Source organism: Carcharodon carcharias, chromosome 5, assembly GCF_017639515.1.
Source record: "Carcharodon carcharias isolate sCarCar2 chromosome 5, sCarCar2.pri, whole genome shotgun sequence".
NCBI lineage: Eukaryota > Metazoa > Chordata > Chondrichthyes > Lamniformes > Lamnidae > Carcharodon > Carcharodon carcharias.
Genome location: NC_054471.1, coordinates 34,634,266 through 34,652,288, shown reverse-complemented (window position 1 = coordinate 34,652,288; position 18,023 = coordinate 34,634,266). Strand labels below are relative to the sequence as shown.

The window sequence follows — 18,023 nt, the reverse complement described above, 5'->3', positions numbered from 1 at the left end:
CTTGGCATCAATGGTTTCCACCATGAGGGAAAAAAGCTATTATTGTGTGTGTGCATGCACGTGCATGTGTGTACTGTATGTGTGCACATGAATTTCTTTTTGCAAATTTAATTTTCAAGATGTGCTTTATTCATGCTTGGGAATTGAAGGGCTCTCCATCTCACTGTCCAGAAGAAGCAAGTTCAAGTCAAGTGCAGTGTGGCCCATTGGACTCCTTTAGCCAATATCACTATCATTAACACTCCTTTGTCCTTTTGTCCATGACATCTCTGGCAATCTCTCCTTTGCCCCCACCTCTTACTGGCCTTCTATGCAGCTTCAGCTACTCCACCCCTCCTTAAACAGTATAAATTTCATTACATTTTTACTTCTCTTTAGCTCTGAAGAGTCATTAGGACTCGAAATGTTAACTCTTTTTTTCCTCTGGTAAATCTCTGGCATAATAATGCGCTTCAGGCCAAACATCAGAGCAACATTCTTCCCATTTCCCACAGCAATCAACCTTTAGCTATTCTTGAGCAAGAATGCAAATACACTATCGAGTGGTGCTGAATTAGGGAGTGGCGTGTGCCCATTCCCACTGGGAACGGACTCAGGCTGACAAAGCTCTCATTATGTAGGACCCTTGCAAACACAGCCTTTGATCCCATCCGTCTGAGATAGATGCGGATCAGTATACAACCCAGTGCATCACCTGCTCTGTAGCGAGGCAGTGCCCTAATATTCTTCGGCGCATTTCATCAATACTAATAGGAAAATGGTAGCCCTGATTCACAGATACATTTAAGGGGAAACTAGATAAGTACATGAGAGAGAAAGGAATATAGAATATGATAATAGGCTGAGATGAAGTAAGGTGTGAGGAGGCTTTTGAGGAGCACAGTCATAGGCATAGACCTGTTGGTGGTGTGCTGTAAATTCTATGTCATTCTACGAAACCCCCCAGCTGGCAGGGACAGGGAATGTTTGACAGTAATAAAACCAGAAAATACTGGAAATACTTTAGGTCAGGCAACCTCTGTGGACAGAAACAGAGTTAATGGTTCAAGTCAATGACACTTCCCAAGTGCAGTAATTTACTTTTGTATCAATGTTTTACAATAGTTGATCTCTGACTTGGGAAAGACTAGAGTAAAAGGCAGGGAAAAACGGTTGAAAAGAGAAAATTGCTAAGATGACTCAGCTGGTTGAATAGAGTCTGTACTCTGCCTATTGCAAACAACTGAAGGAACACAATGTTTGATTTAATCAGCCAATTGTTGGGATGTATGGCCTGAAATTCACACACAATATCTGTGGCACCACAGAAATCTGTTGGACTAAGTGGGCAAACAAGTGCAGCTGACTAACTGAGCGAAGACTTGGAGTTTGGTGAGAGGGGAGTTAGGGGGAGGAGGAGTTGTTTGTTTGCACTTTCTATTTTTCTCACCCTATAGGAACTGGTTCTTCTTGCTCTACTACAGGGAAAGAAGCTAACCATTTGTTGACCGTCTGCTAAGTGGGTAAACTCTATTCTATTCCTAAGGTTCCAAATAGGACACAATTTGGTGGTAAAGTTAATAATACATAAGAAAGCAACATAAATAAGTGATTAATATAATTAAGTAACTATTTAAAATACACTGAGGATGGCAGGACAGGTGATGTGTCAAGGCTGCAGCTTGTGGGAGCTCCTGGATAACATTGTGATCCAGGGCAAACACGTCTGCAGTAAGTGTTTGTGGCTTGAGGAACTTTGGCTCAGAATCATTGAGCTGGGGCTGAGCTGCAGACTCTGACACATCAGGGAAGGGGAAAGTTACTTGGATACTTTATACCAAGAGGCAGTCACACCACTTAGGATAGGATCTTCTGATTTGGTCGGTGGCCAGGGACAGGAGGGTGTAACTGTTACTGAGGCAGGTAAGGGAGTGAAAGTCTCTGCAATTGTCCAACAGCTTTGAAGTTCGCCCAGCTTGTTTGGATGAGAATGGTGAATGAGCAAACCGACCATGGCGCCATAGTGCAGGAAGCCATCCAAGTGGCGGGGGAAAAAAGAAATGTAGCGATAGTATGGGAAAGTATAGTAAGGGAGATTGACAACACTGTTCTCTGGAGCAAAGAGTGAGAGGCCAGATGGCTATGTTGCCTGCCCAGTGCCAGGGCTCAGGACATATGCTCAGGGCTGGAGAGGAGCTCGCATTGGTGGTGGGTGGTGGTGGTTGGTGGGGGGGATCTAGCCGTCATGGCCAATGTAGGGACAAACCACAGACAGGATAAGGGAGGAGGCTCTGCATAGTCAGTATGACGAGCTAGGCACCAAATTAAGAAACAGAACTTCAAAAGTAATAATCCACATGCAAATTGGCATGACAAAAATATTACAAAAATGAATGCATGGCCCAAAGATTGGTGTGGGAGAAGGTAGTTCCGGTTTGTGGGGCACTGGCGCCAGAATTGCGGCAAGTGGGATCTGAACTGTTGGGATGGTCTATACTTGAACTGTGCTGGGGATGGTGTCCTCATGAACCACCTAATTAGGGAAGTAGAGAGGGTTTTAAACTTAGTGGCAGCAAGCGATCAATGTCACATGGCCTTCAAAATTCAGGTCCCAATCTATGTCATCCTGTAGCCATGTGTCTGTAATGGCTATCAGATTGTAATTATTTATTTCTATTTGCGCTATCGCAAATGGAAAGATGTGGTAAACAAAGAGTAGAGACAAGGCAAGAGAGATGGACATTAATATGGGAAATGATAAACAGACCGTGACAGGAAGGGACAGAGAGTACAAATCTAAAAGTAAATCAGCAGATAAGATTAGATGCTACAAAAGTAATAAAAGGGCAAAACTAAAGACATTCAAAACAAAACAGATGAACTGAGCACAAATAGAAATAAGTAAGTGCAAATGGCTGGCCATTACAGAGACATGGCTACAGGATGACAGATTGGGAACTGAATATTGAAGGGCATGTGACATTTAGGAAGGACAGGAAGTTAGGAAAAGGTGGAGGGGTGGCTCTGTTAATTAATGATTGTATTAGCACATTAAAGAGGGCTGAACTAAGTTCAGGAAACCAGGATGTAGAAGCGGTTTGAGTTGAGATGGGGAATGATAAAGGCAAGAAGTCATTTGTGGCAGTGGTATACAGGCCCCCTAATTGTAACAACACAGTAGACAGAGTATAAAAGAAGAGATAATGGGAGCTTGCCAGAAAGGTACAGCAAAAATAATGGGAGATTTTATACATACATACTGGAAAAGTCAGATGGGCAAAGGTAGCGTAGATGAACAGTTCATAGAATATTTTCAGGATAGTTTCTTAGAACAGCAAGTCCTGGAACCAACCAGAGAGCAGGCTAGACTAGGTGTGGTATTGTGCAATGAGATAGGATTAATTGATGACCTCCTAGTGAAGGCACCCCTAGGTAGCAACAATCATAATATGATTGAATTTTGCATTCATTTTGAGGGAGAAACGAGTGTGTCCAAAACTAGTATTTTAAACTTAAATAAGGGCAATTATGAGGGCATGAAAGCAGAGCTAGCTAAAATGAACTGGCAAATGAGGTTAAGGGATAGGTCAATAGGAGTTCAGTGACAGACATTTAAAGGGATATTTCAGGTACACAGAATAGATACATTCCAATGAGAAAGACAAATTCCAAGGGATGGGCCCACCATCCGTGGTTAAGTAAAAAAGTTAAAGACAGTATCAAACTTAAAGAAAAAGCGTATAATTACGCAACCATTGCAGGTCAGAAGATTGGAAAGAATAGAAAGAACAGCAAAGAATGAGAAAAAGATTAAGAAGACGGGAAAAATTAGAGTATGAGAGAAAGCTAGCTAGTAATATAAAGAAGAAAGTACAAGCTTTTATAGACATTTAAATAAGAAAAGAGTTAACAAAGTGAGCGTCAGTCCTGGAGTGCGTCAGGGGAATTGATAATGGAAAGTACGGAGATGGCGGATGAATTAAATAGGTATTTTACTTTGGTCTTCACTGAGGACACAAGTAACATCCAGGAGAAAGCTGTATATCAAGAAATGGAAGGGAGGGAGGAACGTGGGAAAATTACAATCACCTGAGAAGTGGTATTGGACAAATTGCTGGGGCTGCGGGCCGACAAATCTCTAGTTCCAGATGGATTTCACACTAAGGTTTTGAAAGAAGTGGTTAGTGACATAGTTGATGCATTGGTTTTAATTTTCCAAAATTTCCTATATTTGACCAAGGTTCCAAGATTGGAAAAGAGCAAATATAACTCCTTTATTCAAAAATGAAGGGAGAAAGAAAGCTTGAAACTACAGGTATTAGCTTAATATCTGTCATAGGGAAAACATTAAAAGCTATTATTAAAGATGTTATAACAGGGCACTTAGAAAAATTCAAGACAATCAGGCAGAGTCAACATGGTTTTGTAAAAGGGAAATCATGTTTAACCAATTTATTGGTGTTCTTTGAAGGAATCACGTGCTGTGGCTAAAGGGGAACTGGTACTGTACTTTCCAGATGGCATTTGATAAAGTGCCACATCAAAGGTTATTGCAGAAAATAAAAGCTCATGGTGTACAGGGTAACATTTTGGCATCGATAGGAGATTGGCTAGCTAACAGGAAGCAGAGAGTTGGCATATATGGGGCCTTTTCTGGTTGGCAGGATATGATAAGTGGGATCGGTGCTGGGGCCTCAACTTTTTACAATTCATATAAATGACTTGGATGGATGGACTGAAGGAATGGTTGCTACATTTGCTGGTGACACAAAGATAGGTAGGAAAGTAAATTGTGAAGAGAACCTAAGGACATAAGGAGGCTACAAAGTGACATAGGTAGGTTAAAAGAGTGGGCAAAGATCTGGCAAATGGAATATAATGTGAGAAAATGTGAAATCATTCATTTTGGCAGGAAGAATAAAAAAGGTTATTATTTAAACGGTAAGAGATTGCAGGGCTCTGAGATTCAGAGGGATCTGGGTGTCCTAATGCAGGAACCACAAAAGTTTAGTATGCAGGAACAGCAAGTAATTAGGAAAGCTAATAGGTTATCATTTATTGTGAGGAGAATTGATTACAAAAGTAGGGAGGTTATTCTTCAGTTGTACAGGGCATTAGTGAGGCCATATCTGGACCATTGCTCACAGTACTGGTCTCCTTATTTAAAGAAAGATGTAAATGCGTTAGAAGCAGTTTAGAAAAAGTTTACTAGGCTAATACCAGGAATGGGCAGGTTGTCCTATGAGGAAAGGCTGGACAGGTGAGGCTTGCATCCACTGGAATTCAGAAGAGTAAGAGGCGACTTAACTGAAATCTTTAAGATCCTGAGGGATCCTAACAGGGTGGATGTGGAGAAGATATTTCTTCTGTGGGAGAATCTAGTCACTGTATAAAAATAAGAGGACACTCATTTAAGACAGAGATGAGGGGAATTTTTTTCTCTGAGAGGGTTGAGAGTCTTTGGAACTCTTTTTCTCAAGAGGCAATGGAAGCAGAGTCTTTGAATGTTTTAAAGGCAGAGCTAGGTAGATTCTTGGTTAACAAGGGTGTGAAAGGTTATCGGAGGTAGGCAGGAATGGGGTTGGGGTTACAATCAGATCAGCCATGATATTATTGAACAGCAGAGCAGGCTTGAGGGGCTGTGTAGCCTACTCCTGCTCCTAATTCGTATGTTTGTATGTTGTGCAGGAAGGGATGAAGAAGAGGAGAAGAGCAGTAGTGATAGAGGGTTCGTTAGTTAGGGGAACAGACAGAAGTGACGCTGGGTGCTGTGTTGCCTCCCTGGTGCCAGGGTCAAGAATGTCACGGTGCGGCTGCAGGACATTCTTCTTGGGGAGGGTGATCAGCCAGAAGTCATGGTCCCCTTTGGTACCAATGAATTAGGTAGGGAAGGGGTTGAGGTCCTGCAAGCAGATTTCAAAAGCTAGGGAGGAGATTGAAAATCAGGACCTCGAAAGCAGTAATCTCAGGATTACAGTCTCACATGCAAGTGGCTGTAGAAATGGAAGACTAGAGTAATTGAACATGTGGCTGGAAAGCTGGTGTAGGAGGGAGGGCATTAGATTTCTCAGGCATTGGGACTGGGTCTGGGGAAGGTGGGACTTGTGCAAGCTAGTGACATCTGCATCTGAACAGGACTGCAATGAATATCCTCGCAGGGAGGTTTGCTGGTGCTGTGGGAGTGGGGGGGGTGCGGGGCGGTTTATACTAGATTGGCAGGGGGCAGGGAACCTGAAGGCAAATTCAGAGAAGGCAAGTGGAGATGGAGAATTAGTGAGTGGCTCTGAAAGACAGAAGCAGTGCAAGTTAAAAAGTGTACAGCACAGGAATTTGGCAGTGTTAAAGGGTGTATATGTAAATGCAAGGAGTATAGCAAATAAAGCCAATGAGCTGAGGGCACAGATAGACACATGGCAGCCTGATATCATTGCTAAAACGGAAACTTGACTTGAAGAGGGGCAAAAATGACAGCTCAATGTCCCTGGATATAGATTTTCAAGCAGGATAGAGAGGGGGATAAAAAAGGTGGTGTGTAGCATTTTTGGGTAAGAAAACAGTTACAGCTGTGGGAAGGGATGTTATAAGAAATTAAACACCAAATGAGGCCATATGGATTGAGCTCAGAAACAAAAAAAAAGGAGCAGCCATATTGCTAGGAGAGTGCTATACACCCCCAAAATAGTGGAAGGGAGTTAGAAGAGCAAATATGTAGGTAAATTTCTGAGTGCAAAAATAATAGGGCAGTATTAGTTGGACCTTCAATTACTCTAATATCAATTGGGATATAAATAGTGTAAAGGGCACAGAGGGCACAAATTTCTTGAACTGCATTCAAGAGAACTTTTTCAACATGTAACAAGCCAATGAGACGGGATGCAATTCTACATTTAGCCTTAGGAAATGAAGCTGGGCAAGTAGATGAAGTAGCAGTGGGGGACCATTTTGGAGATAATGACCATGATACAGTTACATTTAGCATCACAATGAAAAAGGAGTAAAAGTTCTAAACTGAAGGCGGCGGTGGGGGGGTGGGGGAGGTGGGGTGGCAGTGGTAAGACAAATTTTATAAAGCTGAGAGGTGAACTGGTGAAACTGGACTGGATGCAACTACTAGAAGGGAAAAGAATGTCAATTCAGTGGGAGACATTCAAAAGCGAGATTCTATGGGCACAATGTAGACATGCCCCCACAAAGAAAAAGGATGGTACTGCCAAATCTAGAGCCCCCTGGTTACCCAGAAGCATACAGAGTAAGATAAAGCAGAAAGACAGAGCTTATGACAGTCACAAATAGTTTAATACTGTAGAAAGCCTAAGAGTCTAGAAAGTACAGGGTGAAGTAAAAATGGAAATTAGGAAAGCAAAGAGAAGATATGAAAAAATATTGGCAGGTAAAAGCAAAGAAAACCCAAAGATGTTTTACCAGTACATTAAGAGCAAGAGGGTAACTAAGGAAAGGGCAGGGATCCTTCAGAAATGTACATGGCAACTCGTGTGTAGATGCTGAAGATGTGGGCAGGGTTCTCAATGAGTACTTTGTCTTCTTCACTGAGGAAAGGGATGATGCAGACATTCTAGTTAATGAGGAGTGTGAAATATTAGATACAATGAGCATAATGAGGGAGGAAGTACTGGAGGGACTGGCATTCTTGAAGGTGGATAAATCACCAGGATCGGATGGATTGTATCCCAGGTTGTTAAAGGAAGTCAGAGAGGAAATAGTAGATGCTCTGAGGGACATTTTGTAACCCTCACGAGATACAGCCGAGGTACCAAAGGATTGGAGGTCTGCAAACGTACCCATATTTAAAAAGGGTGCAAGGGATACAGGCCAGTCAGTCTGAATTCAGTGATGGGCAAATTGTTGGAATGAATTCTGAGAGACAGGGTAAACTGTCACTTAAAAAGGCACGGATTGATCAGAGATAGTCAGCATGGTTTTGTCAGGGAAAGATCGTGTCTTACTCACTTAATAGAATTTTTTGAGGAAGTTAACAAGGAGGATTGATGAGGGTAGTGCAGTGGATGTTGTCTACATGGATTTTAGTAAGGCATTTGACAAGGTCCAACAAGGCACACTGGTCAGAAAAATGAGATCCCATGGGATATAGGGGAAAGTGGTGAGTTGGACCAAAAAGTTGCTCAGTGAAAGGAAATAAAGGGCAATGGTCGATGGATGATTTTTAAAAATTCAGACACAGGGTGTGGACTTCACTGCCTGGGCCAGCGTTTATTGCCCACCCCTAGTTGCCCTTGAGAAGGTGGTGGTGAGCTGTCTTCTTGAACCGCCGCAGTCCATGTGGTATAGGTACACCCACAGTGCTGTTAGGAAGGGAGTTCCAGGATTTTGGCCCAGTGACAGTGAAGGAATGGCGATATATTTCCAAGTTAGGATGGTGAGTGGCTTGGAGGGGAACATGCAGGTGGTGGTGTTCCCATCTATCTGCTGCCCTTGTTCTCCTAGCTGGTGGTGGTCATGGGTTTGGAAGGTGCTGTCTAAGGAGCCTTGGTGAATTCCTGCAGTGCATCTTATGGTACACACTGCTGCTACTGTGCATCGGTGGTGGAGGGAGTGAATGTTTGTGGATATGGTGCCAGTCAAGCGGACTGCATTGTCCTGGACGGTGTCAAGCTTCTTGAGTGCTGTGGGAGCTGCACTCATCCAGGCAAGTGTGGAGTATTCCACCACAATCCTGACTTATGCCTCGTAGATGGTGGACAGGCTTTGGGGAAGTCAGGAGGCGAGTTACTTGTTGCACGATTCCTAACCTCTGACCTGCTCTTCTAGCAACAGTATTTATATGGCTAGTCCAGTTCAGTTTATAGTCAATGGTAGCCCCCATGATGTTGATAGTAGGGAATTCAGTGATGGAAGTGCCCTTGAACGTCAAGGGGTGATGGTTAGATTGTTGGAGATGGTCATTGCCTGGTACTTGTATGGCGCAAATGTTACTTGCCACATCAGCCCAAGCCTGGATATTTCCAGTGGTGTTCCACAGGGTTCAGTGTTGGGGTCCTTGCTGTTTGTTGTATATATGCATGATTTGGACTTAAATGTGGGAGGCATGATTGGGAAATTTGTCGATGACACAAAAATTGGCAGCATAGTTGTCTCCAGAATGATATCAATGGTTTGGTTGACTGGTACACTGAACCCAAGCTAGAGAAGTGGGGGGTAATGAATTTGGGAAGGCAAACAAAGGAAAGGAATACTCTAGATGGGAGGATATTGAGTGCAGTTTAGGAAGTGAGAGACTTTGGAGTGCATGTCCACAGGTCCCTGAAGGTGGCAGGACAGATGGATAAGGTGGTAAAGAAAGCATATGGAATGCTTTCCTTTATTGGATGAGGTATTGAATACAAAGGCAGGGATGTAATGATGGAACTATATAAAACTCTGGTTGGGCCACAGCTGGAATTTTGTAAACAACTCTGGTCACCATATTACAGAAAGAACATAATTGCTCTGGAGAGAGGATAGAGGAGATTTACAAGAATGCTGCCAGGGCTTGAAAATTGCAACTCTGAAGAAAAATTGGATAGGCTAGGGTTGTTTTCCTTAGAACAGAGGAGGCTGAGGGATGACCTAATTGAGGTGTACAAAATTATGAGGATCCTAGATAGGGTAGACAGAAAGATGTTTCCTCTAGCTGAGGGGTCAATTACCAGGTGGCATCGATTCAAGGTGATTGGTAGAACGATTAGAGGGGACATGAGGAAAAAATTTTTCACCCAGAGGGTGGTGGGCATCTGGGATTCACTGCCTAAATTGGTGGTTGAGGTTGAAATGTTCAACTCATTTTTAAGGTACCTGGATCTGCATTTGAAGTGCTGTAAACTGCAAGGTAATGAACCAGGTGGAAAGTGGAATTAAAAATGAGCGACTAGCTTTTCCCTCTTTGTATGGCTGTTGCGGACACGATAGGCTGAATGGCCCCTTTCTGTGCCGTAACTTTTCTATGGATCTACGGTTCTATGTTGCTCAATTGTGTGGTAGGTCAAATGTCTTTTCGTACTGATGGCAGCATCCTGTCAGTGGAAAATACCACTGCGTTGCAGTAGCATGAAAAATCTAGCTTAATCATTTGCGTTTGCAAAACGCAAAACAAAACATCGGCTGTTAGCTGTGATTCTGTGATTAGGCAGCACTTGCTGCACAATCCTGAGTGCACAAATGGCTACACTAGTAACCAGTTTAAAGTAATCGGTCGAGGTTGTAATGTTACTCATTTACGCTTGCCAAAAGTGACATACATTCATACACAGGGACCTGTTCTCTGCAAACACGTGGAATATTTTCTCATCTGGACCTGGAAAAATTTATAAATTTTGCTTCCAATTTCCACCCTTCTATCACCTTCACATGGTCCATCTCCGACATTTCCCTTCTCTTCTTTGACCTCTCTGTCTCTATTCCTAACGATAGACTGTCCACCATTACAAACCCACTGACTCCCACAGCTACCTCGACTACAGCTCTTCATACCCTGTTTCCTGTAAGGACTCCATCCCATTCTCTCAGTTCCTTTGTCTCCGGCGCAGCTGTTCCAATGATGCCATATTCCAAAACAGTGCTTCTGACATGTCTTTCTTCTTCCTTAACCGAGATTTTCCACTCACTGTTGTTGACAGGGCCCTCAACAGTGTCTGACCCATCCCCCATACCTCTGCCCTCTCCTTCCCTTCCCTCCCAGAACCATGATAGGGTCCCCCTTGTCCTCAATTTTCACCCCACCAGCCTCCGCATTCAAAGGATCATCTTCCACCATTTCCGCCAGCAGGATGCCACCACCAAACACATCCCCTCACCCCCCATGTCAGCATTCCGTAGGGACCATTCCCTCTGTGACACCCTGATCCACTCCTCCATAACCCCCAACACCTCATTCCTTTCCCACGGTACCTTCCCATGCAATCGCAGAAGATGAAATACCTGCCCCTTTACCTGCTCCCTCCTCACCATCCAAGGGGCCAAACACTCCTTTCAGGTGAAGCAGTGCTTCACTTGCACCTCCTTCAATTTGGTCTACTACATTTGCTGCTCCCAATAGGGTGTCCTTTACATTGGGGAGACCAAACGCAGACTGGGTGACCGTTTTGCGGAACACCTTCGGTATGTCTGCAAGCATGACCCAGACCTTCCTGCTACTTGTCATTTCAACACCCCCATCCGGCTCTCATGCTCACGTGTCCATCCTTGGCCTGCTGCAATGTCCCAGTGAAGCCCAATGCAAACTGGAGGAACAGCACCTCATCTTCTGATTAGGCACTTTACAGCCTTCCAGGCGTAACATTGAGTTCAATAACTTCAGGGCATGAACTCTCTCCTCTATCCTCACCCTTTTTTTTTAATCCCTTTTAAAATATGTATCTTTATTTTTTTCTACTTATTCTTATTTATTCATTCATTGTTTTGTCCCCTTTTTAAAATCCCCTCTTTATCTTTTTCTATCCTTTTTCCCTCAGCCATGGCCCCCTTCCCCACAACCCACCCCCAAAAGGGCCATCTGTCACTTGTTCATGTTGTTCTTCCACAGAGTGTTGACCCTCGTACTGTTATTAGCACATTCAGCCTACTTACCTTTATCCACGATCAGCACCTTCTTTTGCCATTACCATTACCATTAACACTCCCTTTGTCTTTTTGTCCATGACATCTTTGTCAATTTCTCCTTCGCCCCCACCTATCGCTGGCCTTCTATCCAGTTTCACTTGCTCCACTCCCTTTAATCAGTATAAATTTCATCACATTTCTACTTCTTTAGCTCTGAAGCAGGGTTGTAAGGACTTGAAATGTCAATTCTGTTTCTCTCCCCACGGATGCCATTAACTGTTTCTCTCTCCACAGATGCTGTCAGACCTGCTGAGTTTTTCCAGCATTTTCTGTTTTTATAATGGAATATTTTCAAACCTTGTTCTTTTTTTTGAATTACTGTACCCAGGTGCTTGAGGCACCTCTAGTTCCCCAACACATTCTTAACTAAAGTCAACATCTTGGCCAGAGTCAACTTGCTAACCAATCAGCACCTTTTCTCCTGTGGTATAAATCGTTGTGATCACTTGAAATTTAACATTCCTGCACTTGTCCTGATGAGTGCAAGGTGAAAAGCTTTTTCAACATGTCTCTCTTTTCAGCAATATTCAAGTTCTGTACTGGCAAATGTTGATGTGTGGACCATGACATTACAGACTGAGGTGGTAATTCTGCTGCTGATCGCTCACAGTGCTTCATAGATAGCTACTTTTGGGCTCATGAACTTTCCTTAAATCTATCCTCTTAGAACAACGGAGGGTGACGCCACTCTGAAGGCAAGACTGAACTCATGGGCTGGAGTGACAAGTTTCCTTCCTGGAAGGACATTGGTGGGCCAGTGGGCTGAGAAGATGCACGATTCACCTGCCTCCGTTTTCTCTGAGTCCTCTTCTCAGCCAGCTGAACTTTGTTTCTGCTTGACCCTTCCAATGCCTTTCCAAACAGTCAGCCTCAAGAGGTCATGACCATCAGCAACTGTCTCCCACTTGTCAGGGTCAATATCTGCCATCTTTATATCTGCTTGCAGGGTCCTTGTAGCAGAGGTATGTATGCCCAGAATCTCGTGACCCAGCAGTCAATTCAGTGTACAGAGGGTCTTTGAACATACATTCATCATCCATCCGATGAATGTGGCTAAGCAAGCGCAGACTGCATTGGCTTAACAATGAGTATATTGTTGCAAGTATCTTGTTAACGGTTAAATTAGTTTAAAAGCAGTGAACCCTGGAAGGTTGTAAAACCCATTTACATAATCAGATCAAAAGAAGAAATTGTAAATGAGAGATAATTAACTAAAGGTCGGTTTGAGGACATCCCACAGCAGGCTACATCGTCATAAATACAGGTGAAGTTTAGGAAGGTTTTCTGGTTTCAATTTATCAGATTGTTTGCTGATCGAGTTAGTTAGTTGAGACCCTGTGTGGTTTGCAGCTCACTGAAAGAAGATATTCAAAGTAAATGACAGATAGATCTGCACTGTAAGCAGAATAAAAAACTACCTTCATCATTCACCATGTGGAATATGGATGAGGCTTAATCTGTTTGAATTTTATGGGGGAAACAGAAGCTTGAAGATTGCCTAGTTTGAAACTATAAGAAGAATCCACAGTGGTCCTCTTCAGAGTTTTGTGGCAAAGAAAGCAACAAGCAGATTAGCTTAGAAGGATTAGGGAAGTAACCAGAATTAGGTACCAAGACATCCACAGTCAAGAGATGGTAAATGAAAGTTTTACGTCTGAAAATAGCTGGAGCTGAGAAGAATTCTTCAGAGGACAGTGACATCCTTATGATTGGTCCCCAAGGAAGTAAATAACTTTTAAGACTGATGTGTCTTATAAGAGAATTCTTGGGGGAAGTAAGAAGCAAACCTAGGGTATGGTAAATGTGGCTATAAACCATAATGTTAACTTTATTGTATTTGCTTTGTTTAATTTGTTCTAGATACAATGAAGTTTGTGTGTTTTGTAAAACAAAAGTGAAATCTTGTTGCATAGTTCTATTGGTTAAAACAAGGAGTTTGGGTTTCTTTTTAAATATTAATGGCCCCTAAACTGGATCATAGTAGTAAGCTGATGGAATTAACATGCTCCAGGACTGGAGCTGGTGATCTTGTCCTGCCCGGAGATGCCAAGGATACATCTGAAACAGCAATAGTGGAAGCTGTTCAGCCTTTTCTCCTGCCTAGAATATGTTGTCCGGGTCTTACCACAGTAGAGAACTGCGCTGAGAACGCAGGCTTGGTAAACTCAGGTTTGGTTTTCTCAGTACCTGGAACTTTACGCATGGCATGCAAGTCAATAGCTTTGCTAAGCTCCTCCTCTGTGGAGTTGATATCCAGCTCTGCCATGACAAGCAAACTTTCTACCGCGTCCAGAGCTTCCTCAGTGACAGTGTTCTCCCTAGAGTACAACAGAAGGTAGTGTTCCACCCATCTCTCCAACTGTTTATTGCAATTGGTGATGATCTCCCCTGTCTTTGTTTCCAATGGAGCCACTTTCTTTGCTGATGGACCTGTTGCCTTTCTGAATGTTTCAAACATGTCCCTGACATTTCTTGTGTTGAAGGACACTTGGATATTCTGGCAGGGTTGAAACTAGTTGGCGTGCTACTTAGCAGTCTATTGGACTTTACTTCTAGTGGCTCTGAGTGCATTCAGAGTTTTCTTGCTCCGATCTCTCTCGTAATTAATTAGGTGGGAGGTAGCTGACCACTGACTCACAATAATCTCACATCAGCCGAGTTGGATGGAACTTGTTGTCAGAATGCAAGACTCAGCACTGCCCAACCAGGCGCTCTACTCAGAGCTATGCCAGGGAGCCCGCTCACACGGGGAGGCAAAGGAAGCAGTTCAAAGACAATCTTAAAGCCCCCAAGAAGGTTTGATCCACTAATCTAACAGGTGGGAAACAGATTTAACAAATGATGACCAAAATGACTATCCATCATCAAAAATGGTGTCAAGACCATCCAGTCAGCAAGAGCAGTTGCTGAGAGAAAACAGCAAGAAAAGGATAGTTGCTTGAGCCAACAATTCGCCACCACCAGTGCCATCTGACAACTGATGTCCTTCCTTGGGGGGACCTGCAAGGCCAAGATGGGGCTCATAAGACTATCTGAAAGCCTACAGACAACACTGAACTCTCATTTCCATCAGCCTTCTGCTAGGAAGAATCATCCTTGACATAACAGACGAATCATAGGACAGGCGGAACAGACTGATGGAGGATAGAATTCCATAAATAGTTAGATGTATATAGATCTTTCAGATGAGATGCTGAACTCACTCAGGTGGATGTATAAGATCCCATGGTACTATTTCCAAGAAGGCAGTGGATTAAGCAGGTTGTCCTGGCCAGTATTTATCTCTCAATCAATATCACCAGAACAGATTATCTGGTCATCAATTACACTGCTGTTTGTGGGATCTTGCTGTGTGCAAACTGGTTGCCACATTTCCTACATCACAACAGCATCAATGTTTCATTAGTACTTCATGAGTTGTGATGCAGTTTGGGATTTCTTGGAGTCGTAAAAAGTGCTGTACAATCATAAGTCTTTTTCCTTTTATCACAACCAAAAAGCTACTATATCCTCCCTCTTTCCAGGACTGAAACAAACTAACCAACATTTGTTTTGATGATACCTCAGGATCTTTCTTTCCTCATTATAGATGATTAATTTGCTGTGTGCTTCCATGTATTTGATGCAAATTTGCAGCTTTTCATTTTACTGGTCAATAATTCATGATTTTTGAAAGAGGTGCTGGGTATTGAAATGGATGAATTAAGTTTAGTCATTCAGGCCCCAGTTTATTACTTCACAGCTTTAATTATGGTGTTTTGAGTTGCCAGAGATGGCTGCTTTTATTGAAACACAAAAAAATCTTGAGCAAACCAGAATGAAAATACAGATGTGAAGAATTATGTTCACATTATGGCACCCCAATAATAAAACTAAAATATACCAAAAACAGCAACTTGCAGTTATATAGCACCTTTAACATAACTTGCTTTCACAGGGGTATTATCAAGCAAAATTTGACACCAAGACACATTGAGCACACATTAGGACAGGTGAGCAAAATTTTGGTCAATGAGCTCCTTAAAGGAGAAAGAGGTAAAGAGGAAGAGGTGTTGAGGAATGATTTTCAGAGTTTAAGGCCCAGGCAGCTGAAGGCATGACCTCAGCAATGAAAACCAGGGATGCATTAAGATGCCAGAATTGGAGGAGGACAGAGTCCTCAGACCTTTGCAGATCTGAAGGAGCTTACAGAGATAGGGAAGAGTAAGGTAACGCCATGAGGGATTTAGAAACAAGAATGAGAATTTTGAGAAGTTGGCCACTGCGTTAAAGCAAGGTTGAAATTTCTTCTGAAGGTTGCGAGTAAAATGAAACTAAAAACACACATTCAAGAAAATTATTTCTAAGATTGGTGCAACGGTTTCAGCTTTCAATCCCTACCAAGCAACTCTACTGGAAACTGTAATATTTCTGAATACACTTAGGATGGTGAGATGATTGAGCTTAGTTGCAATGCCCTCTGTGGTCAAAGACTCGACGTCTGTGTTAGGGGAAACAGTGGTGTAGTGGAAATGTCACTGGGCTTGTAATCCAGAGGACCAGGCCAGTGCTCTGGGAACACAGGATCAAATCCCACTGACAAACTCTGGAACTGAAAGCTAGTTTCAGTGACAGTAATCATGAAATTATCATTGATTGTTGTAAAAATCATTGTAGTTCCCAATGTCCTTCAGGGAAAGAAATTTGCCATTCTTACCTGGTCTTGCCTACATATGACTCCAGCTCCACAGCAATGTGTTTGACTCTTAACTGCTCTCATGGGCCATTAGGGATGGGCAAATGCTGTCCTTACCAGCAATGCCCGCATCTCATGAATGAATTTAAAAAAAAATTAAAAAAGGTTGTTTGGGCAAGGAACTGGAGAGCTGATGGATCAAGCAAATTGTATCCCAGCAAGCGCCTGTGCCTTCAAGGGAGGTAGGAAGAAGCTAGAAAAGTGAAATCACATAACCTGGCTGCCTTATTGTATATAACACCATGCACCACTGAAATAATATCACCTTTCTTGACAGCGAGGCCTTTGTTAATTCTGCAGTGGTTATTTCATTTTCTGATAGTAGAAACTTTGTTTAAAAAAAAATGCCTACCTTCCCTATCAAAGAAGCCCTGAAGTGCTTTCTTAGGGTCTTTGATATAAAAAGCTTCTTGGTCTTCCTGAAATTCAATGGAATATGGGTTGTCTTCACTTTCATCCTCCACTGCATCCTCAACTGTTGAAATATTTAAAAAACAATCACAGATCTGGCAGACACGATCTACTTTATATGATAATTCATTGAATAGCAGATCACTTGCTGCCAAGTGAGATAGAGACTCACTCCTGATGGTCTCAGACTAAAGCAATAAATATAAAGTAGTAGGTACAATAGGTACAAGGAAGAAGAGATGGAAGGGGTGAGATACAGGAAAAAGCTAAGTCACAGTTATTAAATTACTAGTTGAGTTTGATGGGGGATTGTTAATCAATTAGCATATTCAATTTTTAACAAAGTACAGCTTTCTTTTTACAAAATTTTCTTTATATTTGCTTTATTAGTTGATTGAATTTACACATTAAAAATGTGGCAGTGTTGCGGCTGGCGGTGGGTGGGAAGGGGGGTGGGGGTGGGGAGGGTACTGAAGTAAAGCTGTCATTTCCAGATGTGTGGTATAAGCACCTCGATCTTCAAGAAATCTGTGGCGTCTCAGATGTCTGGAATAAGGGCCCTTGCAATGGGCATCAGGTTTTCCTCGAAAGTGGACAATACAGAAGCCTGCTGTCTACAAAATGAAGGCATTGTACACCCAAGCCAAGGGTCGTTGGCACAAGATAAATTTAGATAAAGAAGATACTTTAGCTCATTTGGTCATCCGTCCTACTGTTTCCTTGTTACAGCATGTGGGTCCTTGTATTTACCATTAGGTTTTCCTCAAGGCTGTGAACTGGTCCCTCTATTTACACACCAAGAAGCAACTTAGCCTCCACTTACACAGCAGAGCTCAATACCAGACTTGAATATGCTGAGCAATTGATGGATATCATGAATGGGAATCAGAGCAGCTCATGTTTTGAAGGGTGGGTATGATTTTAAGAAAAAAGGCAGTAAGTTTACCATGCAGAGTTTGTGAAGGTTTTTAAAGACGTGGTGTGGCCAAAAATCCTATCAAAACAGCTGTCTTTTGGTCAGTGGGATTTCTGCTCTCAGTTGCCTTGTGCTGAAGTAACAAGGGACAAACATCAAACAATTCCTCACATAAAAACAGTGCTGCGATGTTAGTACAACATCACTTAAAGCTTAAGTAAGAAGAACAACGTTACAACAAGAAAAGTCCATTTGGTCCATAAAGCCCATTCCTTCCACAGTCCATGTCTGACTACCCTCAATCACATCGACTGACCCTCTCCACAACCTCAATCAAATCAAACCGTTATATTTATTTCAATCCCTTTT

The 18,023-nt window shown here is 42.6% G+C and overlaps 1 protein-coding gene across 4 annotated transcripts in view; it reads right to left on the bottom strand.

The window, feature by feature from the left end:
- The window catches only part of LOC121277962 (solute carrier family 4 member 1 adaptor protein), a 160,406-nt gene that overhangs the window by 109,556 nt on the left and 32,827 nt on the right, over window positions 1-18,023 (bottom strand). For all 4 annotated transcript variants that reach the window (XM_041187880.1, XM_041187883.1, XM_041187882.1 and 1 more), the window contains exon 4: window positions 16,680-16,802. In XM_041187880.1, coding sequence (XP_041043814.1) covers window positions 16,680-16,802 — 123 coding nt within the window. The remainder of the gene's footprint in view (window positions 1-16,679; window positions 16,803-18,023) is intronic.